General features: G+C 35.1%; 4 protein-coding genes across 4 annotated transcripts; 2 read left to right on the top strand and 2 right to left on the bottom strand.

The window, feature by feature from the left end:
- Positions 1-1,011: 1,011 nt before the first annotated feature.
- Positions 1,012-10,405, top strand: LOC105791733 (protein transport protein SEC31 homolog B). Its single transcript, XM_012619938.2, has 22 exons — positions 1,012-1,580; positions 2,603-2,657; positions 2,769-2,891; positions 3,062-3,158; positions 3,243-3,279; positions 3,395-3,500; positions 3,585-3,642; positions 4,096-4,193; positions 4,321-4,440; positions 4,760-4,802; positions 5,212-5,330; positions 5,423-5,550; positions 5,663-6,218; positions 6,393-6,485; positions 6,588-6,773; positions 6,853-7,066; positions 7,436-7,518; positions 7,638-7,805; positions 8,477-8,605; positions 8,693-8,972; positions 9,438-9,676; positions 9,773-10,405. Exons 1-22 carry the CDS (start codon positions 1,264-1,266, stop codon positions 9,860-9,862), a joined length of 3,339 nt encoding a protein of 1,112 aa, XP_012475392.2. The 5' UTR covers positions 1,012-1,263; the 3' UTR covers positions 9,863-10,405.
- A 3,810-nt stretch (positions 10,406-14,215) lies between these two features.
- LOC105791732 (serine/threonine-protein kinase-like protein At3g51990) lies at positions 14,216-16,198 on the bottom strand. Its single transcript, XM_012619937.2, has one exon. It carries the CDS (start codon positions 15,871-15,873, stop codon positions 14,494-14,496), a length of 1,380 nt encoding a protein of 459 aa, XP_012475391.2. The 5' UTR covers positions 15,874-16,198; the 3' UTR covers positions 14,216-14,493.
- Positions 16,199-16,752: 554 nt separating this feature from the next.
- LOC105791731 (pheophytinase, chloroplastic) lies at positions 16,753-19,755 on the bottom strand. Its single transcript, XM_012619936.2, has 6 exons — positions 19,587-19,755; positions 18,419-19,184; positions 17,886-18,112; positions 17,510-17,701; positions 17,240-17,396; positions 16,753-17,090 (listed from the first exon to the last, which is right to left on the bottom strand). The coding sequence occupies exons 2-6, from the start codon at positions 19,166-19,168 to the stop codon at positions 16,842-16,844; spliced, it is 1,575 nt and encodes a 524-aa protein (XP_012475390.2). The 5' UTR covers positions 19,169-19,184; positions 19,587-19,755; the 3' UTR covers positions 16,753-16,841.
- A 2,824-nt stretch (positions 19,756-22,579) lies between these two features.
- On the top strand, positions 22,580-25,749 carry LOC105791727 (uncharacterized). Its single transcript, XM_012619934.2, has 2 exons — positions 22,580-23,796; positions 25,297-25,749. The coding sequence occupies exon 1, from the start codon at positions 22,883-22,885 to the stop codon at positions 23,789-23,791; it is 909 nt and encodes a 302-aa protein (XP_012475388.1). The 5' UTR covers positions 22,580-22,882; the 3' UTR covers positions 23,792-23,796; positions 25,297-25,749.
- Positions 25,750-26,402: the final 653 nt, after the last annotated feature.

The following is a 26,402-nucleotide window of genomic DNA, read 5'->3' as shown; positions in this document are numbered from 1 at the left end:
GATTTTAAAAATATAAACATAAATTCCAAAATTCAATGTTATCTAAATTGAATTGCACTGGCAAAGTGGACTAAGAACCATTGGGGTATTGGTCTGGTGTGAGGTAAAACTCGGTTGACATATGAATCAATACAAATTGGTTGAAACAAGCTAAAGAATCAATTAAATTAGTAGTTGAATCGATTTTAACCTAGTTTGACCAGTTGGTTCTCAAAACAACCGATCAAACTATTTTAATGTAAATAAATTAATTAAAAGATATAAAAAAAAATTTGTGTGGCTTAATGAAGCCCCATTATTTGTCTGATAATTCAAAAGCTTGAACTGTATAAGAACTAGAGAAATGAATGAAAATGGAACTCTTTATGGGTTATTTTGAAAAGGGAAGAAGTGGTGGGGGTTGGTTGGCAGTGGTTGGAAGATGAGGAGGAAAAACAAAATGGGTTTAAGAGACGTGATTTCGGTGGTGATTGGATGGTATAATAAGACACCACATGACGACATGCGATTGGCCAGCACTATCACATTAGTAAAAATTTAACGCCGTTAGTCTCGGGTATAAATTTAGTTGACGGAAAAAAATTTGGATACCAATCTAGGACAAAAAATCATAAGTAATAATCTGAGAGAAGTGGACAAATTCGGATACTAATTTTGTATTTAACCCATAGATATCAAAATCAAATTAACGATTTTAATTTTTATTTTGCTATACCTATTACGAGCCTCCTTATCTTAGTTTGTATAATCATGTTGACAAATATATATATATTATTGTATTAAAATGAAAAAGGTATTTAAAAAATTGTATCAACAATTTAGTAAATGGGGAAAATGTAATTAAATAATGACATTATAAAACTTGAGATTATTTCAAATTAAAGTAAAAGAAAAAGAAAAAGGATTAAATTTTAAAATTAAGTATAAAAGAGGACTAAAGGTAAATTTGACCAAATATAAATATCAGAAATTGCCGAATTGAGAAAAATAAAAATAAAAATGAAACCACTCACTGTGTGTTCGCTCATTAAATCTTGTTTTGCCTCGTCGATCCCCCTCCCTCTCTCTCTCCCCTCTTTCTGAATTTCCAAAATCGGATCAAATCCTAATTGTCCAAATTCTCATTGTTTTAATCCAAACCAGATCACATTTCAATTCACATATAATCGTTATTCGATCTTTGTTAATCTTCTCACTGTATCTACAGATAATTTGATAGGCATTTTGGGGGATAAGGAACCGTAAAACTTACATTTAATCCTAATGGCGTGTATAAAAGGGGTGAACAGATCGGCGTCAGTGGCACTGTCGCCGGACGCGCCCTACATGGCGGCTGGGACGATGGCCGGAGCGGTGGATCTATCCTTCAGTTCATCGGCGAATCTCGAGATCTTCAAGTTTGATTTCCAGAGTGACGATCTCGAGCTCCCCGTTATAGGTGAGTGCCCAAGCTCAGAGCGGTTTAACCGCCTAGCTTGGGGCAAGAACGGATCCGGTTCCGATGAGTTTTCTCTCGGACTCATTGCTGGTGGCCTCGTTGATGGTAGCATCGATCTTTGGAATCCTTTAAAATTGATCCGGTAAATTGAATTTGTTTGTGCTTACATTGGATTTAGCTAATTGGCTTTAAATTCGATTGAATTGGAAATGACTTTCAATTTATTGGGCATTTTTTATTCTATTAGTTAACTGGATTATGTTGTTAGTTTTAAGTGTAAAGTGTTGCATGGATGGGAATATGTTGTGGCTTTCTAGCTACTTGGGATTATATTATTCTGTTACCTAATGGGCATTGACACATTTCTGATGTGAGCATTCTCTAATTTTCTGACTACTTCGAGGCTACAATATTTTAGGTTTCATTTAGTAGTACTGTGCCCTTGATTTGTGAGTTCTTGTAACTGCATTTTGATGACTGGTTGGTTGAAATTTGAAATTGACTCTGGATGAATTGTTATTTGAAATTTAATTCCATGTTCAATTTTTATGCTTTGTTTGTTCTTGGAGCTGGAATAAGTCGGATAATATGAATGTTAATTCTTTGTGCCTGACTTCTCATCTTTTTTACAGGCATGATTTGCATTTTCTTTTGCGTGTCAATGGTATTCTTGGGCTGTTAGGAATCATAGTTAATGATAATTGGAGGTTTATTGATTAGATCAAAATATGCTCATATTTGTTGTGTTCTGTTCCCGTGTTTGTACAGCATATGAATCATATTGATTGTTTTGTGTAGGGTTATGACTGGATGATATATAGAATGTGGTTAAAGGGCGGGAAACCTTTTTATTTCCTGATATTGGCTTTCTGGTTACATTTGGACCATGCTGTATTTTATTAGATGCTAAGAGTAGTAAGTAAAAGGTTAGCATTACCTTTTGGGACAATTTTCCCCCTATTTAACTGGTTTTTGATTGGGACCCTTTGTTGCGGAAGTAGCAACTTTTTATCTGTTCATATAGGGTCGTTGTTTTCTAGATGATTGGATCTGATTACTTCCATATTTCTCTTTTCAGAATATCTGTGCTATTTTTATTAGTTTCGTTTTTTTTGGGTGCTATATATGATTAAATGGTAGTAATTTTTTGCTTCGTATACCCAGCTCTGAGGCAAATGATCAAGCTCTTGTTGGACATCTTTCAAGGCACAAAGGGCCTGTGAGTTTCTTTTTTCTGTAATAAATGCTTGACCACAATACATGATTTTTTTTTGTCAAGCATTTGGAGATTGCATGTTATGTTACTTCTATTCTTTTCCCCATCTTTCAGGTTCGTGGTCTCGAGTTCAATGCAATTGCTCCAAACTTGTTAGCATCTGGGGCAGATGATGGTGAAATTTGCATCTGGGATCTGGCAGCACCTGCACAACCCTCTCATTTTCCACCTCTTAAGGTATGTGCATCCTCCTCTGTATTCATGTTGTCTTTACTGTAGCAAGCTTGCCTAATATATACGCTTTGTTCAGCTGGATATCAGTCTGACCCCCCCCCCCCCATTTCAAAAAGATGGAAGAAAATGTATGGAGGCGTCTGATATATATATATTGGTTTTTAATCATGCAGGGCAGCGGTTCTGCTTCTCAAGGTGAAATCTCATATCTGTCTTGGAATAGCAAGGTTCAACACATATTGGCATCAACTTCATATAATGGAACAACTGGTGAGTAAATGAATGGACACTAGACTATTTGTCTTGTCATTTAAGCTTAGGCAGGAAGATAATATTTATGGTTTTATTTTCCAGTTGTTTGGGACTTGAAGAAGCAAAAACCAGTGATAAGGTAAATTTCATATTATCTACCAAGAGAAAATTTTCTGGGTGTTTGCATGTTGCTTCCGTTTTGATGTGGCACATCATTTGGCCTAATCTGCCTCCCCCCCTTCTTTCTATTGCAGTTTTGCAGATTCAATAAGAAGGCGATGTTCTGTTTTGCAGTGGCATCCTGATGTTGCCACTCAACTTGTTGTTGCATCTGATGAAGATGGTTCACCAACGCTTAGGGTAATGATCTTGTAGACTATATGTGCTTCTATTGAGGATTACCATTTGTTGGGAATTTGTTAATTTCTGATATTTTTGCAACAGCTTTGGGACATGCGGAATATAATGTCACCAGTGAAGGAGTTTGCAGGGCACACAAAAGGTAACGGTGCTTGACAAGTTGATGCATTGTTTTAAACTTGCTGATAATGTTATCTTTCTTTACTTTTGGATGTTTGTTTCTGTATTTGATGCAAGAATTATATGCTATTGATTATTTTCAATTTTGCTTTTCTCACTTTCTCTAGAATTGAAAAGCAGTTGCCTGAAATTTTTTCTCAATAAGAATGGCAATGACGATGGAAGGGCTAAATTATTGCTTAACTTTTTCGTTTTGAGCTGATAGTAGACCATAGAATACGAAATGCATGTAATTAGCTTCCCAAGGTTGGACTAATAATTAGATATTAAGATTGCGTAGGTGACCCACAGCCCATGTCAGTAGGGATCCGTGATAAATGTAGGATTTCATCACTTTCTTGTACAGGGCATTTGTTGTTCAATTTTTCTGATACTTATCCATCTCCCTGTTCCGTTTATGCATCTATTGTTCCAGGTGTAATTGCAATGGCATGGTGTCCCTCTGACAGCTCTTATTTACTCACATGTGCCAAAGATAATCGGACTATTTGTTGGGATACAGTAACTGGAGAGGTGGGTGAATGAGTTAATTATTGATATATGCTTTATTTCCTTTTGGCTATCTGTGTGTTATTTTTATCAAACAAGTATATCTTGAATTATGGTTTTTTTTTTCTTCTTTTTTTCTTTTGGGGAATAGGCTGTCTGTGAATTGCCTGCAGGTACCAACTGGAACTTTGATGTGCACTGGTATCCAAAGATACCTGGAATAATATCAGCATCTTCATTTGACGGCAAAATTGGCATTTACAATATTGAGGTGTGACCTTGTTTAAGTTTCTTTCCTTTCATAATCACTTTTTTTTAAACAAAAATTTCTTAGCAGTTGGAAATATGTATGATAGGTCAATTGCAATCTGTTTATCATTATCATACACTTGTTTTGGGATGGCATTTTATGTATCTTGTGGGCACTGTTCTTTTGTAATTTATGTGGCAAATTTTTGAAGCTTATAGTTCTTGCTGGTTTGTTCAAGAAAAAGATACTTGTCCGGTACCAACAATTTTGCCTCAGAACTCTTTCTTCCTTGGACCCTAGATTTAACACTTTTGGGTAATTTTTTTCCTTTATTTTGCAGGGTTGCAGCCGATATGGTGTTGGGGACAGCGATTTTGGTACAGGTAATTCATGTTTTTATCCTGATATTTATATGTTTGACTGCAGCAGTTGGTTTGGTAGCCTTCAATTTGATTCTAGTAGAAATATCCATGTTTCCCATGTATGATTGTAGACTGGGTTGGGTAGGTCTGTATTGAACTTAGTGCCCATAGCATATGTATACATGTATATATTATGTATATATGACATCTTTATCAATGTTTGACCTTAGTGCTCTTAAGCTTTGGTAGTGCAGGAGAAACATACTATGACTGCCAATATAAGTTGGGGAATATAGGTGGACATTGGTCAACTCTGCTTAATAGTCTTTATTCTTGATCTTTGTTAAAAACAAACTTCATGTTTCTAAGATTATATGTTTTCATTGGTACTTCCTTTTTATCTAAATAATTTTAATTTCTTTTTATACAGTGTCTTTGAGAGCTCCTAAATGGTATAAACGTCCTGTTGGGGCATCTTTTGGTTTTGGAGGAAAACTTGTATCTTTTCGCACTCGGTCATCTGGTTCAGGTACTTCTGCATCATCAGAGGTAAATATTGTCAGCCATTGTTTTTGTTCCATTATATTTGAATGCCACTGGTGTTATTTTTGGGATCTTATGCTCCTATATGTTATTTTTAGGTATTTTTGCATAACTTAGTTGCTGAAGAAACTCTGGTCAGTCGTTCATCTGAATTTGAATCCGTCATACAGAGTGGGGAGAGGTCTTCACTAAGGGTTTTATGTGAAAAGAAAGAACAAGAATCTGAGTATGTCATCTGAATTAAGGAATTGTAGTTATTTTCGTTCTTGTCTTTTGTCAAATAATTTGTTGCTTCTACCAGTTAATGCTTTTGATGGTTCATTTGAAATTTTATACAGATCTCAGGATGATCGAGAAACTTGGGGCTTCTTAAAGGTGATGTTTGAAGATGATGGGACAGCAAGGACAAAGTTGCTCATGCATCTTGGTTTTAGCCTGCCCGAAGAAAAAGATACTGTACAAGATAACATCTCTCAGATTGTAAATGATATTACACTTGAGGATAAAGTGACAGAAAAGGTGGGCTATGAGGGTGAGAAAGAAGCTGCTCCATTTGCAGTTGATAATGGGGAAGACTTCTTCAACAATCTTCCGAGTCCCAAAGCTGATACCCCTGTTTCAACATCTGAAAATAATTTCGCTGTTGAGAGCACAGTTAGCAGCACTGATTTAACACCTCAAGAACGAGAAGGAGTGGAGGAAAGCTCAGATCCATCATTTGATGATGCTGTACAACGTGCATTGGTGGTGGGTGATTATAAGGGAGCAGTTGCTCAGTGCATTGCTGCAAATAAAATGGCTGATGCTTTAGTTATTGCTCATGTTGGTGATCCTTCCTTATGGGCTAGCACATGTGATCAGTATCTTAAGATGAGCTGTTCTGCATACCTGAAGGTAAATTAACTTTTATATTTTCTTTGCACTGAATGGTTTAACTATACATATCTTTGTAGAAATAGGAATTTGAGTTTAATTATTTACAGGAGTTATATTTTTCATTGGCTACAAGATTGCTATTTGTTCTCCCTTTTTTTTTTGGAAAATTATGTCTCAACTCTGCTGTTTCAGGTTGTCTCTGCAATGGTGAACAATGATCTCATGAGCCTTGTCAACACCAGGCCTTTGAAGTTCTGGAAAGAAACACTAGCGCTCCTCTGTACTGTAAGTTTCTATTTTGGAAATAGATGTATAGTGGTGTAGCAACAAATTATATAACTTCTTATTGCTACTATTACGGACTTATTTGTCATATTTGACGAGCAGTTTGCCCAGAGAGAGGAGTGGACTGTACTCTGTGATACGCTTGCTTCCAAACTAATGGCCTCTGGGAATACTCTGGCAGCGACTCTCTGTTATATATGTGCAGGGAATATTGATAAAACAGTAGAGATTTGGTCAAGGTGCCTGACAACTGAACTTGATGGCAAATCTTATGTCGATCTTCTCCAGGTAAGTTAGCAATTCATAGAAACAAACAGAACTTAAGTTTGTTTGGACAGAAATCTGACAATAAGTGATTGTCTTCTAGGATTTAATGGAAAAGACCATTGTTCTTGCTTTGGCAACTGGCCAGAAGCGGTTTAGTGCATCCCTATGCAAGCTTGTTGAGAAATATGCTGAAATTTTGGCCAGTCAAGGACTTTTAACGACAGCAATGGAATACTTAAAACTATTGGGTTCTGATGATCTGTCACTCGAACTAGTGATATTAAAAGATCGTATTGCACTTTCTACCGAACCTGGTATGTGTTTTAGAAGATGGCCGATGGTTACTGCTTTAGTGCTGTTACATATGGGTTTTTGATCTACCCTGCTAATTTATGTTTATTCAAATTAATCATGTAAAAAAGGAGGTGCCAGTAACTAAAATGTCAACGTATGTTGACTTGGTAGAGAACCTTTTTGAGTGATTAAGCATTGGTGCTCTAGATTAAGTCAAGAACTATTAGATAATTCTTTTTTCGGTATCCATGTTTCTTTCAATTTATTTTACAGGTTTTCTTGTGACTAGCAATATTTATGAGGACATGAATATAGCTTACCAATGCTTGAGCTTTGTGGCCCCCACTAATATGTAGTTGTTGAGGATATCTATTATTTAATTGTTGCAGTGAAAGAAGGTAAATCTGCTGTTTTTGAGAACTCTCATCCAACTGGTGTACCAGGCTTTGAGCCTTCACAACATATATATCCGGTACTTTATCCTACACATTTCTTTTATATGATCTGTTTTAATTGGATGCTTCTTGATATTCTGTTCTGATATTGTCGATGACCTTTTATGTTTTCTGGTTACTTTCCCTCATTGCTTAGGATCCAGCTGTACCACAAATTCAGCCAAGTGTTCCTGGTAGTGCTTATGATGAAAATTATCAGCGATCCTTTTCACAATATGGAGGATATGCACCTCCTCCCTCATATCTACCTCAAGCACCACCTGCCAACATGTTTGTTCCAACCCAAGCTCCTCATATTTCCCAGGTATGCTGTATTTGGTTTCTTTTTGTGCACGACACTCAATTTTATGGTAGAAGCAATGGCTAAGTTGCAATAATATTAGTAGTTTTCTCCTGGTTTTACTTTTAATCTGGCATGCTGTCTCAGCACCTAGAGACTGGCTGGTTCAATGGATATATTCATTCACTCTATGAATCATGCCATCCATTTGGATGCATTCTCAGGAAAAGTGAGTGCCTGTTTAGAGATTGTTTGAGTGAAAAGTTGGATTTAATTAGGAAAGCAGGGCCAGGCTAAAACTAGCATGGGATCATCTTGCGGCTTTTTAACTTGCAATCTTGATTGACTTGATAGTTTTTCAACCTATAAACTGCTGATGTCTACAGTTTGTGATGACTTTCCTCTGAGATCCACGAGGGGAGGAGAAAACTGGAAAAGGCTGAAAATCTGAACCGTACCAGCATTATCTGTTTGTTTGGATTTGATATTTTCCGTATCTTGGTTTGAAGAAACAACTTGAGTATTTGTAGAAAGAAGATTAGCTATTGAACGGAGAAGGCTCTCTGTTGTCCGAAATTAACACTATATCTCTGGCTAACTAGTTTTTTCTAGCTTTTATTTTATTGTAATGCATGACTTTCTTTGAATTTAGCATATCAGCTAGATGGTTGACTAAAGGTTTCTTGTTCTTCCAGACAAATTTTGCTCCTCCACCTGAAACCACTCAGCCTACTGTCAGACCCTTTGTTCCTTCAAATCCTCCTGTTCTAAGAAATGCAGATCAATACCAGCAGCCAACTTCTTTGGGTTCTCAGTTATATCCGGTGTGTATAGCCACATTTAGTTTATGGTTGATGCCATTGTTATTCTTCCAAGACTGGTATTTTGAATTATTTTTGTGTGACTTTCAGGTTGCTGCTGATCCTACTTATCCTGCTCCCCCTGGGGCTGGTTCATTTGCACCTGTCCCATCCCAAATGGGAGCAGCTTCTGGTCCCAGAATGCCACAAGTTGTAGCTCCCGCGCCAGCACCTAGGGGATTTATGCCAGTTACTAACACATCTGTTCAAAGACCTGGTATGGGCCCAATGCAACCACCCAGCACTACACAGTCAGCACCAGTACAACCAGCTGCAGCACCTGCTGCTCCTCCACCAACAGTGCAGACTGCTGATACTTCAAATGTACCTGGTAATTGCTAGTTTCTTGGTTGGTAATGCTAATGCTAATGTTATAGATGTTTATTAGATTGTGGAGATACTCTGGATGTATGGTATGTCCACTTCTCTTCTAGGATAATTCAAGAATGGGTGTTTTTCTATCCAAATAGTTAAAGAGTTTATCTCTAACATTATTACCTTTACGGAAACTCACAAAAAATAATAAATTGTTGCAAAAATGATAATTGAAATTTTTTTTTTAATATTCTTTACTCTAGTTAGTCCTCCTTTTGAATTTGCATGGTCCACATTAAATAAGATTGAAGGTATAACCTGTGGCTTATGAACTCCCTAAATAATGATCAATCAAATGTGTGCTTGTTTCAACATTAATCTCTGTTCATAGATGTCAGCAAACTAATAGATTTAGAAATGTATGTATATATATACGCTGATATAAATAATTTTGGTGATAACTTTGCTTTGGTTTTTTCAGCCCACCAAAAACCTGTAATCATTACCTTAACTAGACTTTTTAATGAGACATCTCAAGCACTGGGAGGTGCACGTGCAAACCCAGTGAAGAAGCGTGAAATAGAAGACAATTCGAAGAAAATAGGCGCCTTATTCGCCAAACTCAATAGTGGAGACATTTCAAAAAATGCTTCTGATAAACTTATTCAGCTCTGCCAGGCTTTGGAGAATAATGATTTTGGTACAGCTCTGCAAATCCAGGTATGGATGGGAACGGATGTTTATGCTGAGCTATTCACGATGTTGGCAACGAGAAGCACTTCAATTTTAATTTAATTTTGATCTCCTCTCAAACAGGTTCTTCTCACTACTAGTGAGTGGGATGAGTGCAACTTTTGGCTTGCAACTCTCAAGAGGATGATTAAGACAAGGCAGAATGTTAGATAAGTTATGAGAATACACAAAATCTCCCGAGGATGGAATCCAAAGTCTGCTTATCTTTTCCTCACGCGGTCACACACTTGGGGCACCAATTAATCCTTTGATGTGCACAAAGAATGGCTTCTCTTGTTTGCTGCCTGCAGGATTTTGGTTCTTTTGGTTCCATTACTTGCTTCCTGCTAAAACATTGACTTCCCTTTTCACATTAATACTTTTCTTTTCTTTTCTTTTTCCTTTTCCCCCAAAGCAGTTAGTGGAAATAGTTTTCAGGACTATAATGTTGATTGTTTTTCACTAGACATCTTGTAGTATTGAGAAGTAGAGTTGGTTCCATTAGTTCCAGTTTTCACTTTCCCCCACTATTGTGGAACCAAAATTTCCATTAGTGAGCAAATTGGATTTTGACATGATGTTGTTGCATTGGTTGGTTTCTGCATGGTCCATTACTTGTAAAACACATATGCTTTTCCTCTTTTATTATTATTATTATTATTATCAATTAATATGAAAACAGAAGGGTTTTAATAAGATGCTTATAATTTCATTTCATTTCTTTGGTAGCTGTATCTTAGAATTCTCCATTGATACATCTTTTGAAGCATTCATCATCAGGTTTCGGATTCAATTGAAACCCCAGGTAGTAATGGATTGACCGTCAAAAAATCCATTTATTTAGAAAGTATCATAAGTAACGGTGATCTTTTTGGTCAATTTTGGAACTTAAATTTGACGGGGGATTGAAGTCACTTTGTCCAAGCTCTGAGTTGTAGGGTTCATTATTCTCAACATATTGTTGCTATTTCACAGTAAATAAAATGAAAAACAGTTTATTACCCATGGTTTAGTTTTAAAAGAGTTGTCAAGTTGAAGTACAAATTATGTTCCACTTAATGATCTATTTTACTATTTAATTGTTAATAAAATATCAATATCAATATCTATATTTAATTTTTATTATTTAAAATAAAATCTGACAGGATCAAACTGATCTATCTTGGAAGAAGCATCTCAATAAAGAAAATAAAAATAGTCTGTATAAAATAAATCTATATGTTATCCCCACATATATGAATGGTTCCATTTATAAGGAAAAAAATACCCAATTCCATTTTACGGAGTTACAATTATATATTCCAAGGAATTTTATTTTTACAGGTAAATGCTCAATACCCAAGTAGGCATATGAAGTTGATCATGATCAACTGCTTTATGGGTCGTCTTAGGCCTTCGATTCACCTTTATCCCAAAAATATATCGAAATTTTTTACATACAAAGAATTTACTTGTTACTAATATAGTCTGGCCTTTGCTATTTCATATAGAGGTTATTATGTCAGCAATAATGTCCTTACCCATGGTAAACTAAAATTTTTGTTGTTCCCGAAATAACCGTGTTTTTTTTACTTAGTAAAGGTATATATGTGATACACAATCTACTAATTAATCTATGCCATTTAAATACTCTAAATACTATAATGATACTTGGGTCTTGTCTTATAATACCTCGGGAGCTAACGAAACTATTTTAGTGAAATTTAACCGTCTCAATTCCCGAGCGATCGCACCAAAAATTCAAGTTCCATTTGGATTTCCTTCTTGATTAATGACAAAGACAACATTTATAATAATAAATAATTAAATAATAGATTAATAACATTTTTATATTTATACTATAGTGGATCGTGCAGTACATATATATAAGAGCTTTAATTGGGTTGTCGAAACAATCCATTAAGTTTCAATTTTGCAACTTTCATTATTTCCCTGAATTACTATATCTCCTTTCCTTGTTTTCAACCCAATGGAGAAAACCTCTTTTCTAATTTAATGGATATATAAATAATGTATCAATTTGAAGTGATCTAAAGAAATCTTATGCTTGTATAAGAAAATGTAAGAAAATAAATCAAGGCATACTTTTAGAATTTGAAATTCGAAATACTTTTTTGAAGTATGATACGAAATGCTTTTTATAGAACATAACGGGTCCAACCCAATATCTAGTTGATTTGATAAATCTTTAAAACAAGCGCAAAATGCTAACGATTAATACAAAAATTACATAAATCTTTTGAAATTGTTGGATGTGGTGCTGAAATTGTAATATCTAAAAATTATATTTTTTCATTCATTTATTCAGTCAATTAAAAAGTATTTTTTATAGATTCATAAAATCATACAAAAAATAAGAATATATCAGTATCTGTTTCATTAATGGATCAACAGAATGCAGAAAATTAATTACTCTTGCTTCAATAGATATAAAAAAAAATCGAACAAAAATGAAATAAACAATAAAATGGTTGGTCGTCCATCTGGTTCTAATCCGAAAACCAAAAATGGAACTCTTAAATCTAAAGCATCAAATTCGTTGGAAAAAAGGGAGGGGGGAGGGGTCAATCACCTAAAAGACAGTTACTGTAGAAGAAAACTGTCGTGTCTTGAGAAAGTGGTCCTTTTGTTTGACATTTTCCACAATTTGGAAAGAACACTAAGCAGACACGTTAACTATTTGCAATAATCAGGAAGTTTCACTTTTTGTTTTAAGATTTTTAGATTCTTAAAATAATTTCTCTTTCAATAACTTACCTTGGAATTTTGTTGAAATTCAAAAACGAAATTTAGAGATTAGAGGAAGAAGATGTTTTGTTTGGTGGGGGTAAGAAAGTAAATAACATTAACTAAGGTTTATCTTGAAACATCGGACCTCTAATTATTGCAAATAGTTGCAGGTGATGGAAGAAAGCATGAAAGGAAGAATCCAGTTCAGTTTACTTCTTTTATGATGAGTGAAATGGACATTTCATTTTCCATGGACCATGGTGATGGTTGGTTCTTTTTATGTCTTTCTTAATACCCCTGTACAAAAATAAAAAAACCCAAAGAAATTTCCATGGTTAGGGACAGGTGGGCACATTCACCCAGTCATTCAAAGGGAAGGAAAGGAACCATACATTACAACTGTACAACACATAATAAGCTCAAATGATGAGCATATTCGAAAAAGCAAAATAAACCCACATTACCCCCAAACTGCAAGTCCTACCTGAGCTGTAAAAACTAAACAACCTTTTGATATTTGCAAAAGGAATATTAGATTTTCATGCTTCCTGCTAACAACTAAAAGACACATTGCCCCTTACTCTAAAAGTCTTGGCATTTGAAACCAAATTTGTTTGCTTTGTGTCATCATCTTCTTCTTGTCTTAATACTGGGTTTTTTGTTATTTGTCAGCACAATCGAAGGGGCTTTGCCCCCACGCTACTACCATTAAGAGTCAACTTTGGGTGGGTGCTTGTGCCTAATGCCTCTATGCAAACACCAAATGAACCCTCTTATTATATTTACTAGTCCTTTTTAAAGTATATATATTTTTTGTTGTCCAAGTTGTGACTTAAAATTTATGGGTTGGTCTTAGATTCTAGAAGCCTTGCTTCACCTGCTTTCTTTATTGGAATTCTGACTTGCAATAAGGTTTCCCATTTTCTCAGTGGACTAATTTAAAAAACTACAGTCAATTGGGCAGAAAGAGAGAGATTGGTGTTGAATTTTTCAGTTTCCTACAATCTTCCTTGACTGACTATTCCATTTGTACACACCTTTTTTGTTTACACCCCCAAAAAAGAAAAAGAAAAACTGTTTGAATATGATTCATTAACACTTTAACAAGCAACAAGTTGGAGTCTTCTAAAAATTTTATTAAGTGACTTGTATGTATTACTTTTAATCCTCTATGAACCCGATGATACTCAAATCATGAAATCGGACAGCTAGGAAATTTCACAATCCAAACAAAAGAGAGAGAGAGATGGAGAGAGAGCTGTGTAGATTTTGAGAAGATCCCATTCCCATATAAAATTCCCACTTTGAGCAGTCCTTTTCCCAAATTGACCCACCATTAAAATAATATACTAATAGCTCTTGATTTTCCAGAAATGAGATAAGACATACAATAATATCAATAAGGTTAAATATGTAATGGCCCATCAGGATCAATTATTTTTATCACATTAGCTATTAACGTCGTTTTTCTTGCTGCCCTGTATGCTTTGGGTAACATTGCCTATTTCAGGAAGGCACAAAGAACACAAAAGAACCCTCAAAGCAAACTATTTTTGGCTTTTAAAACTAAAAACCCATCATCAAGCATTCATACACTTCCAAGCTTGCATTTGCAGGTAGGAAGCCTTGTATATGAGAGATACTTTGGATGAAAATTCCATAAAAAGTATTAAGTGTCAATTTGGCAACTTCATTTAAATTATAACAAAAATAAGCAAATTGTTGAATATATTATTCAATTATTGTAATAGCATGTTCAAATCACAAAAATATCAAAATCAGTATTTAACTCGTGAGTTTGAAATCAACTCATCTATGGATTTAATAGCATTTTCATCATATCTATGCTTTGCAGCAAAAACAAGGGTATAAAATGACAATATGCAATATCCTAATCAACATATACACACCAAGATGGTAACAATTTAAAGAACCTTGAAAATGTTGATTGGTTGTTGAACAAGTTACCCACAAATATACATGAATTAGAGGTGCAACCAAGAGAACCTAAAAAGCATGAACTTTTACTCTCCATTGCCAATCATTTCAATGTAAAAAAAACAATTCATGATGAACTACATGTCACCTACAGCCCGAGAACTGAAACTAGGTTGAGAAAACCCGTCGCCTTTCCCTGAAAACAGTTCACAGCTTTCACCAGCTGAATGATTCCTCCTCAAACCAAAACCACCCTTCTCATTTCCAACATTCTTTTTTCGGCTCTTTACTTGGTTACCGTAGCTTTTGTTACCAAATCTATGGCTGGCCTCCCCATCAATGCTGGTGATGCCCATAAGTTCCATCAAGTTACTCCTAAAGCCTAAATCAGAATAGACTCTGCGCGAGTCCTTGGCAGCCAAGGTACCATGCACTGCATCCAAGTTCTCCTGGGCATTTCTAAAATCGACCGGACGCCCCACTGTTTCCACCATCATACATGGATTGTTGAAACCATTCCATGAATGAAAAGGAACCAATTTGCTTAACCCAGTTAACCAACCGACCACCTCTTTCATTGCAGGGCGACGCTCCCTACAAGACCTCACACATTTAGCTGCAATGACAGCCAATTGCTTCCTAACTATAGGATCCTTAGGAGGTAAAATCCTTGGATCATAAACAGCAACAATATTCCCTTTCTTTACAAGAGGGATTGCCCAATCAACAATAGAAGGTGGTGAATGTGCTACATCAATAGCTTTCCTACCACTTATAATCTCTAACAACAAGATCCCAAAGCTAAAAACATCAGTTTTTGTACTCAAATTATCAGGGGTCACATAACCTGGATCAAGATACCCAATGGTACCAGCTGGTGGGGTTGATCTAAGCCTGTAATCATCAACACCACACCTAAGTGCCAACCCAAAATCACCCAGTCTTGCATTGAAATTCCTATCAATCAACACATTAGCAGATTTAACATCCCTATGGATAATTGGAGGTTTTTGTGAGTGAAGTGTCTCTAAGGCTTTGGCAACTTGCAAAGCTAATCGAATTCTTCGACCCCAATTCAAAGGCCTTGAAGAATTAGAGTGAAGAACATCATACAATGTGCCATTACTCATAAATTCAACAACCAACAACCGATGTTTAGCGTCGTTAGAAAAGCCAAGAAGATTAACCAATCTGGGACTCCGAATCGTTGACAAGATATCGATCTCGTTATCGGCTTCTTGGTTGGTTTCTTGGTTCCTCGAAGACGGTCTCTTGATGGCAACGTGACGTCCCCTGAGAACAGCCTTGTAGACAGCACCATGGCTACCTTTGCCTAGAAGCCTTTGGTCAGAGAAGCCCTTGGTGGCTGCTTCAAGGTCGCAGTAATCAAACTGTTGGATCTTGATGGATTTTTCCTGCTTGTCGGCGGCGGCAGCTTTCGAAGATGAATTCTGGGTCGTTTTGGCGGCGGAGATTACAGAGACTGCCGATTCTGCTTTGCAAGAAAGGTAACCCATCAAAAAAGATGGTCTTTTTTTCTGGGTCTTGATTGTTGAAGAGAAATTTTGAGACTTCACAAGCAATACAACCCAAAACTCGAAACTTTTATAATTTCATCGGTGAGCTGCGAATGCATGTAAAGTTGGAGACTTTTTCTTTTTCAATATCGAAGAGCAAAGGAAAAAGGGGTTTTGGGATTTGGAAAACAAAACATGAAAAATGTAAATGCTTTGGGGATATGGTGGCGATGAACAAAGAGCCCGCCAAATTGGAATCCCAAAGAAATATTTAACCTCTAATTATGCCATGGATTGTGTGTGCTTTACTTTACATGTTGGCTTGGGTGAGACTATCATCTTATGTTTGATTAGTTTTACCTGTATTTTCATAGGCACCAAATACTACCTTTTTTGGTTCATAATTAACCATCAACTACTATTTCTACACACTATCTTTTGTGTGTTGTTCCACTAATTTACTCTACATACTAATTGTGGTTAATTAATTACATTTATATTTGTAACTCAATTTGGTAGGTCAAAATAATAAAATATTTATTTTTATCATAGTTGTGCTAGTTAATAATGTCATCTGTAATATTAGCAGTTAGATTGTATTTTATTTTTTTTACTTGAAAAATAAGTACATTAGTCTTCATAGTTAAAAGCTGACTTAGCAGATAGAATAATCAGACACATATCATAATTGTAAACTTTAATTTAAATTTAACCATACTTTCTCCAACATGGTAGTTGAAAGCGTTCTGTTAAGTTGGTATAAAAAATAAATAAGGATGAGCTAAACCGATCTTTTGAAGCTTGAAAAACAGGTTTCAGATGTGTTTTTGTTCTCGAAGATGCTATTTATCTGCACTTGCTTTGAAATTTGGAAACAAATTACAAACCATTATCATACATTAAGATTAACTGATCATCCATTCACCTATGTCAGCATAAATACACGCTGAAATTTACATATGATCCGGCTATGGCGATTTTGTTTCTAACTTGCCAAAGCGAGATTTCAAGGAAGATTTTATCAAGTTCCAAAGTGAGAATTTGGATCCTAAAAATCTCACCATCACGGATTTCTTTGATCCTTCCCTCACAAATTCCAAGTCCCTAGTGATGTTATTTTGAATGCTTTCCATTTCCATATCATCAAGCAACGGCAATCCAACTGCACCCTCAGATTCCAGGTTTTTTATCCATCCTCGTAGCAAATAATTCACCACCTGTATGAAATAGCACAACATAAGACAAATAAACTCTGATCCAATGGCTTAGGGACCATAAATTTAAAGGAAAATAGACAATTTACAGTACTCGACCGATTTTACATGCCGATAAGATGTGAAAAGGAAGCCTATCAACAACAATATACCTCAGGAACTTCATCATGAGGGCAGTGACCAGCTGGGCTGATCTCATAGTATGGAGCTTCAGGAACTTGCTTTTTCACCTGACGTCCCCAGACAGGCTTAACCCAGGGGTCTTCTTTTCCATACATGAGACAGATAGGTACGTTGTTCATATGACACCTAAAAGTAACAAATAAACACAAAAGTCCATAACTTGAAGCAGATAGGTAACCTTTCCACATAGAATGGTCCGATTTGGCTATACCAGTAAAAAAATTATTCATACTACATACCTCGATAAAGCCTCCCTGAAAGACAGCTCTCCTTGAGGAGCAAACATAATTGAAGCAAACGATGCTGCAGCAGCAGGGTGTTGTGTTGTCTCAAGGATATGAGAAAAAACTTTGTCAACATTTATAGAATGATCTGCATAAACCTGTCTAAGTACATCTGCCATGCTTTCAGGATCACTTATTTTCTGCCAACTGAAATCAAAAGGTGCGAAAAGAAGTTAAGAACAAGAAGAGATTTTATGTAAAGAAAGTGCAGCAGCTGACCTTAAACTTTTTCGAAACTCTTAAAACAATTGCTAAACATTTAATGGTGATGGAATGGCAATTACATGGTGAGAAGGCCATATCATCTAAATAAAAAGGAGAAATAACTTACACAAATTCCGTCAGCTTCCTAACGTTTGCGGGAAGAGGAAATGTTCCGGACCATGAAAATATCCTAGCTAGCCTCGGAGATTTCATTGGATTAGGAAAAAATCCCCAAAAAGGAGTTGCATTAAGTAGTGTAACACCCTTCACTAATTGAGGATTGCATGCAGCAAAGTATAGAGCAACAAATCCTCCGAGTGAGTTCCCTACAATGTAAACCGGTTCACCAATGACCTGTGAGAGAAAGAGTTTAGGTCAATATTGCAGTCTTTACATTTCATTCAACTCAAACCAAAGAGTTGCACGATAACAAATTCATAATCCTAAAGCCACGTTAGATAGAATACAAGATTTCCTCGCTAAACCATCTTTTTGTCAAAGTCTATAGGGGAGGACTTCCCCTTCAGCAGGTGTAACAAGCAAATTAAAACAACAGCAAGCAAATGTAGCAATTAAGTAATGTATGCGCACCATTAAGATCTTAAATAAAGATGCATAAAGTCTAGATAAATGACATGTATGTAAACATGTAAATTGTACCTCTTCTACGAAATGGCGAACCTGATCCCGCCATAAATCCATGGAGTAAACCAGACCATTTGCCCATGGTTCAGTTTTATCCCCAAATCCCCACAAAAAATCCTTCCCTTCAGTGATACCCTCCTCCCTGGAAGGGGAAGTGGGATCTTCAAAAGGCAATGACATGCCTTGCCCGAGAAAGTCGATCGCCCATACCCTATACTCACGGCCTAAATCCTTCAGTTGATTTTCATAATGGAAAGACCCAACACCAAAACCAGGAAGGAAGAGCAGCGGTGGAGAATTCACGTTTTCAGCACCCGATTTCTCGTAATGAACGTTGAATTTGGGCTTCCACTGCCAGAAACAACTGCTTATTCGAGCACCACATTCACCGTTGGACTCATCAGGCAACCCTGGAATCAACACTTTGGTTACTGATTCCCCAGTTTCTGACATCCTCCCCATCTCATCTTCACTACCAATCACATAACCATTATAATTCCCACTCAAGACCTTTGAATCAACATTGTTAAACCCTTCAAGAGCCTTGAATGGCCTTGAACCTTTCCCATGATAAACATTCTTCAAAAACAGGTGATGTTTATTAGGTAAACCCAGTGACCCACTTCTAAATTGAACTCTAGTACATAAAATTCTGTGTTTTCTACACAAAGGGATCTTTACTTGCTGTCTACTTGAACTTTTCTTTACCACTAATCTCCGATTTAAATTACAGCATCGAGGGGAATTGTATGAGATGACTTCCATGCTTATAAACTTGGCTCTGTGATTATCAGCAAAAAAGCAAATATCTTAGGAAAAAAGTTAACTTTACCCTATGGGTTGACCTTGATTAAGAGAAACAAAAGCAATCAAACCAAGCGTAGAACATAACCATAACCATGTATAAAACTGTCTACTTTTTACTAACTTAGGACCTTAAATTCATGAACGAAATGAAATATTTATACACACAGCACCAAAAGACGAGCTTTCTGGGCAAGATTTATTCTTAAAGAACAAAAAAAAAAAATTGAAATAAACTGAAAAAGAGTAACTTATTAATAAATTATATACGCTTTAGCATAAACAATGGAAGAAAATTGACGAATCAACAATAGCAAAAAAGATTCGTTTAGTCTTAAAATAGTAATAAAAAAAGCGGTGAGATTAAACGATGTTTTACCTCTAATTCTGAAAGACAAGTGACATTGGGCTTTGCTCTTTTGTTTTGGGTTTTGAGAAAAATTACAATATTTTTCCAAGAAAAGAGGAGATTCTAGCACTATCTATAAAGAAATTGAGGAAAGTTGGGTTGCTTCAAAGCTGCTTCTTCTTCTTATAAAAGGCCAAGAAGTATAATGACTTGTCTTAACCTTTTTTCAGAAAAGAATCCAACTACTTATTTCTTATTGGTCTAATACTATTCTCAATCCCTGTAAGTTTCATATATTTCAAATTTATTCACCCAACTGTTTTGATTTACATAATAAAAAATTGATTAAATTGTACATGGTCACTGTTACAGAATAAAAAACTTCGATATTACAATTTGCATTCTTCCATCAGCGATATGTAATCTAAACCTTAAATATGTAAATAATTGAATATAGGTTAGACTCTTTTGTTACATCAACTAGACTCTTTTCTACAGAAAATATTTTCTTTTACTAGTCAATCCTTAGTTCAAATAAATCACTCTTCTTCATTTGTTTCTCTTTTCTTACCTTCTTGATTAGTAAAGGGTTTTTGCCAATCCGGTAGAATTTGACATATGGCGATGTTATTTCCAACCGACATACCAAATGAAATTTGATATGTAATCCTATATGCAATTATGTTATTATAATATATATATATATATATATATAACTAATATACCATAATCATATAATACTAATTGTACATATTATAGTATACCATAAGATTAGTTACATGTTTAAGGTTTAAGTTGCATATCATTAATAGAAGAATGCACACTGTAATATTATAATGTTATAATAATTATTATATAATCACATTGATATATTATGTCCTCAAAAGGGTGTGTCTACTATTTTTATAATATAATATGTACTAAAGATAATTATATCACATTAAAAATGAATTCATATTATAATTATTTTAATTATGTAAATATTAGTTAATTTTTGTTTAAAATAGTTTAACTAATTGAGTTGATCAAGTAATAAAGAGATAATCACAAATCTAGAAAATCTGTTGATTTCATCTCATTGTTCATTTAGGTTTACGAATATAAAGAATAAAATTTAAGAGAACAAGATGTTATATAGGATATATTTTTGATAAAATTGTAAACAAATTTAATTTTATTATTAATTAAAATATTTTAAATTTAAAAATAATTTTATTGATATTTATATGTTATTTATTAGTTTGTGTAAATCTTAATCGAAAGGGAAGGGTTTTGGTAGTTAAAACATGTGAAAGCTCATTAAAATTCAAAGATACATTTCCCACTAATAAATATAAAAGAAAATAAAGCGAATAAAAGATGTTTATTGAGAAAAATCAATGGAAGGAAGAAAGAAAATAAGAGCTTGGGTGGTTGAGAAAATAGGCAATAGGAATTAGGGAATAGATTTGTGAAATTGTTTTCAACCAAAATGAAAGAACTTGCCACCTATTTACTTTCACCATTATCTCCCACCAGAATAAATAGTGAAAGCTACGATAGATTGTTCCAAACAAAACCACATCCATCATGTTTTCAACGTGAACTTGTCCAAACAAATTCAAGTTTTTGCCGTGTTGGATTGGTTTTGGATACTGACACCAACCACTTGCTTTTACATCATTACCTCCTTCTTCCTTTTTTTACATTCACAATATCAACATTCCTTACAATGTATCAAGTTTTGCTATAGGAATTTTGTTTGTAAAAGCTTAACAACATTAAAATAAATATGTAATCGCAAAATCGTAATTTTAGTGAGAATAAGGCAAGCTGTGTCTGAATTCTAGGTAATGTGACGAGCCCAAAAAAGCGTAGATGCTGGGTAACACTTATGTGGGCCAAGCTTACCAGGCCCAGAGGACTAATTGGGTTTGTCTTCTGATTCTATGCGCACACATTTTAGAAGCACCACCCAATTCATGTCCTACAATTGTATCTATTTTTTTTTAATTAATTTAAGAGTCTTTTAGAAGCTATTCACATCACTTTTGGTTTGTTTATATGCCAACAAGCTGCCTAATTACAAAGTGGGATGCTGAATTAGCTCTTGATGCCTGCCCTAATTAGCCCTAGTTGTCCCCAACACTGCTCTTTCACACCTTTTTTTATTCGTCACTCCTAGTACCGATTTGTATTGTATGTGAAATGAAGGCGCCACTTTCATTTCTATCATTGAATATCGCCCAAGATTTAATTGATTCTTTAAGCTAACCCAATTTCTTAATTGAAATCATTTCCACATTGACCTTTCCTTTTTCTTATTGATTGGATCTTTGTTTCCTGAGAATCCACTAGGGTGTTAGCATTACCCTTTTACTAACATCTTTTATGTATTTGGACCATAATGATGAACCCTAAACCCAAAAGCAAAGCACTAAGGCTGCATAAGTTTTGAGGATTCAAAATAAAGCTGAAAAGCCAACAAATCTTGTAATGTAATTATTATCAGCTAATCCTATTACCAGTAGAAATGTACAAAATATATAAGGTTGATAAATCATGGTTTGAGCCCCTTTACTAGGCTGAAATTTAGATTTTAACCTATCTACTTTAATTTGGCATAATTCGGTCCCTTTACTTATGTAATGTCAGCTGTTACCATTAAAGTGATCACACAAATTTACATGTCAACTAGCAACTTAAATTGATTTGAAGAAAAATCATTTCATTACTTTTAACAATAATACGGATATATTCAACGTACTAAAAGAGAATAATCAAATTAAGTCAAATTAAAATATAGAAATTAAATCCTACTTTTGAGCATAACAAAGAATGATATTAGCTAATCATACTATAAAAATAAGTGGATCAAATAGAATTAAATTAAAATACAAAAATTAAAATTTAAATTTGAGAACAATAGATTAAACCATAAATATACCATTTAAGTTGGAGGCAGGCAATTACTAATTTGCAAACTCAAGTGCCCCCCCTCGATACATTTGGTAACAAGAACCAACACTTACCATATTTATTAATGAAGCTGGTTATATAGACAGAGATAGATACCAAATATGAAGAACAACCCAACATTTACTCCTCTTTTCTCTTACGTGAAACCCCAAACACCAAGCTTTCTCTCTCTGTTTTTCGTTAATTATTTCTCCTCTGTTTTACTAACACTGAGAAAAGGACACTGTTTTCCCTTTTTTTTTATTTCTTCATCAGGTACCTTCCTTCGTTTTACAGCAACAACCCACTCATGCAATCAACATTTTCTCTTTATAGATGATATCACAGAAGACAAGTTAATAAGCTAAGGGTTTTTCGTTTTTAAGTAAATGAGGTGTAAGGAACATTTAACTGACCTCAGTAGCAGCGTCGGCGTCTGCGCCACTTGTCTCCGGGAGCGTCTTCTTGCGGTCGTCGCCGCTCAGGCTCAGGCTCAGGCTCAGGCTCAATTAGCACGCGCTGCTGAGAGTCGTCGGAAACCTGACCCGCCGCCGTTGGTTTTCCCTCGGTCCGTTTCTCCTTACGTCAGTCGACGGAAATTTGACGACGACGGTGACAATTGGATCCACCACCAGCGATTCTACAGCACTCCTCAGGTGGGTCCTACCTACGGAGCCACGACCAACGGGGATTTCGAAGCGGCCAGATCATTCAAGAAGAAAAACAGGGTCTCGCTTTTTTCGAATCTGTTCAGGTCGAGATCCGAGAAATTTAATTCGGATCCTAACGTTCGTTATCGTCGGTACTTGTCAGATGAACCGTCCTCGTCCTCGTCATCTCCGTCTTGGTTCTCGGCATTCTTTGCTGTTCGTCGAAAAAAGCAGCAATTTTCGAGGACAACTCATGTAGAAGAATTCGGCCAATTCGGTACCGGGGATAGGAAATCATACAGGATCACAGATCGAGGAATGTCGCCGGTGATTGTAGCAGATACGGGGGATGGGTGTGATCGATTACCATCGGGACTCTCGCCAGAAGCTTCCCCACGGTGGAAGAGGACACCGACGGCGGCGAGGAGCGGGGTAAAGAACGTATCGGGATTAGCTTTTTGCATGAGCCCGCTGGTGAGGGCGAGTCCGAATCGGCACTGGAACCAGAAGGGCGGTTTGCCGCCTGACATATCATTTACCGGCGATGGTAGGCCGACAATGAAACCCCAGCTAGCCACCGCAGCGGGGTTTTCCGCTAATAGGTCGAGGAAGCTTGCTGATATGGGAACAGTCAATTACAACCGTTAAGCGCAGTAAGTCGTTGACATTTCACTGCAGATATTGTGAGAGTTATACAATTATCGCTTTTTACTTTTTATCAAATCTGGTAAAAAAGGGAAAATTACGGTTTTGCAAGCTGCTTTTCTGCAGTTTTATGCTGCGATCCGTAATCGTAAGTATTAAGTGTGATTTTGTTTCCTTAAAATGAGAAAGAAAAGGAAAATATGTCTACCATATCTGTAATACGTCTAATTAAATCTTTATCCTTTTTCCATATCTAAAATATTTAATTTTTCAATTTAGGTGAACATGAGATGATATAATTTGAACTCCTCTGATAACATTTTTAATTACAATCCCATATTATATATATATATAAAATCTCTTGTATAAAGAATCAAACAATCTCAAGTTGGTCCTTTTTGTTACTTTGACTTCAATCTTTTTGACCATTTTAGCTTTTCAACTTTACAAAAAAAAAAAGTCATTTTAATTTTTGTCTTTTTAAATCTTTAAATTTGTATTGTTTGTTAAATCACCCAACGTCCGTTAACTTTACTAACGTGGCATAAATGTGGATTGTGAGATGGATGCCACGTCAACAATGCTAACAAATGTTAATTTTTTCATTCATTTTGAGATGATTTGATAAACAATACAAGTTCAATAGTTGAAAGAGGCGATAAAATAAATAGAGAGTTAAAATGACTTTTTTTTAAGTTGGAAACTAGATAAATTATTATTTCTTAAAAATAAAGCAATTTATCTAAAATATGAAAATTAAGAGCAGTGACCCCAAAAGGAGAACTATAGCCAAATAACAAAATGGATATTTATCCGTATGCCCAAATAAATTTACTTTCAAATAACTTATTTCCTTCATAAGTTAGTCATGTCAACACTTTTATTTGCTTACATGAGTTTCGTATGCTTATAAATTGGTGAAGTGATATTTTTTAATTAAAATCCAAAAAAAAGTGAAAATTGAGGGATTATTTTCAAATGTGAGAAAAACATATAGACGGAGGGCATCGTTAGAACTTATTATTATTTAATTTTGAATTTGCATAGTTATTTAAAAATTAGAATATATAATGAATAAATAGATTTGAATTGAAGCAATGGAACCCATTGAATGCAAAATTAAAATGAATTCATATATTCAAATTATAATACTAAATCGAATAATTATTATTGAAAATTTTTTAAGAGAAAATTTTAAAGTATTGTTCGCTTAAAATTAATAAATTTTAACAGAAAGTACTATTCTTATCTGGAGTTTTGTCTCTTAATTTCATAAAAATTTTGAAGTATTTATAGGATAAAAATATATCGTTTAAAGAGATACGATCTCTAATAACTCATAAAAGAGATATTAACATCCTACAAAATATTACTTATGAAAAAAGTACTTCAACTATTTAATTTCAAATATTATATTATGCTTTTGAGAAAGTTCGTTATTATATATTGGTGTTGTACCCAATATTTACTTCTATTACATATGAATTGAATGAGGTGCTTGGTTATAGCATGGTAGGTTTGGTGTTACCGGGGAGAGGAAATTCATGAAAACAGGATGATGAAGTGGAGGTGGTTGGGCAGCGTGGACAAACATTAAAGAGGTGGAAGAAGGGTGTGTAGGTGATGGTGGACCCTCACCCTACCTATAATGGAGTAAATATTGGGAGTGACCTATCCTCCTCCATATTAATGGCGGCGACTCCAAGACTTTGAAATATGGAGACTCAGCCAGCAGTCTCACGCAGGAGACATTAATATGAGCGATAGTGTTCGACCTATTAATGACGGTGCTACCAAATTATATCATTTTTCCTCCCACTTTCCTTTCATTTATTTGTAACTGTTTCTACGTATTTTCTTTTAGATTTAGTAATAAATTTCACCCATTCCATCGAATGATTATGTACTTTAAGTTTTGTTGATATAATCTAGAAAAAGAATTAAAAAGTAAGTTTTTAAGAGTTTGATTCACTTAAAGAGGTGGAGTATTAGAAATAACAAGAGAATAGGAAAATTGTTGAGGAGGAGAATGAGATTTCTGAGGGTAATTTTGTAGAGGTTATTTATGGTTTCTTCAAGTTCGATCTTTTTTTCATTGTTGGGAGAATATTTATAGGAGATATCGTTTTATCTGCTAACATGATGTGACGTGTTATTATAGAGAAAGTTGCCATCATAAAGTACGTGAAGGACATACATCGCGAGAGCCCATTGTATTACTCATTCAATCAACAAGATCATTATGCCCAAGTAGGGCTCAACGATTTTGAGAGTGTGTTCATATTTGAATACTTGTGCCTAAAAAGCCGAGTGCCTATCAAAAAAACTTGTCAAGCAAGTGGATATGAGAGTGGGTGGCTTACGCCTTTTAGGAGGAAGTGGGTAACTAGATCTTCTACTGGACCAAGCACCGGATGGATGATGAGAATTTGAGGGATTGATTGTCAAGGCTTTCGAGTGAAAGTCAAAGGATATCACAAACGTTTCTCAGGCTGCCTATCATGCTGACACATGTTCAGGTCGGGAGGGGTATAATTAGTTCAAATATTGTCATAGTAATATTTTATAAACTATTTTCATATTAATAAATATTATTTTGTAAAAATAAAGAGTT

The sequence above is a fragment of the Gossypium raimondii genome, chromosome 8 (genome assembly GCF_025698545.1).
Source record: "Gossypium raimondii isolate GPD5lz chromosome 8, ASM2569854v1, whole genome shotgun sequence".
In the NCBI taxonomy this organism is placed as follows: Eukaryota; Viridiplantae; Streptophyta; class Magnoliopsida; order Malvales; family Malvaceae; genus Gossypium; species Gossypium raimondii.
This window is presented reverse-complemented; position numbering and strand designations above follow the sequence as displayed.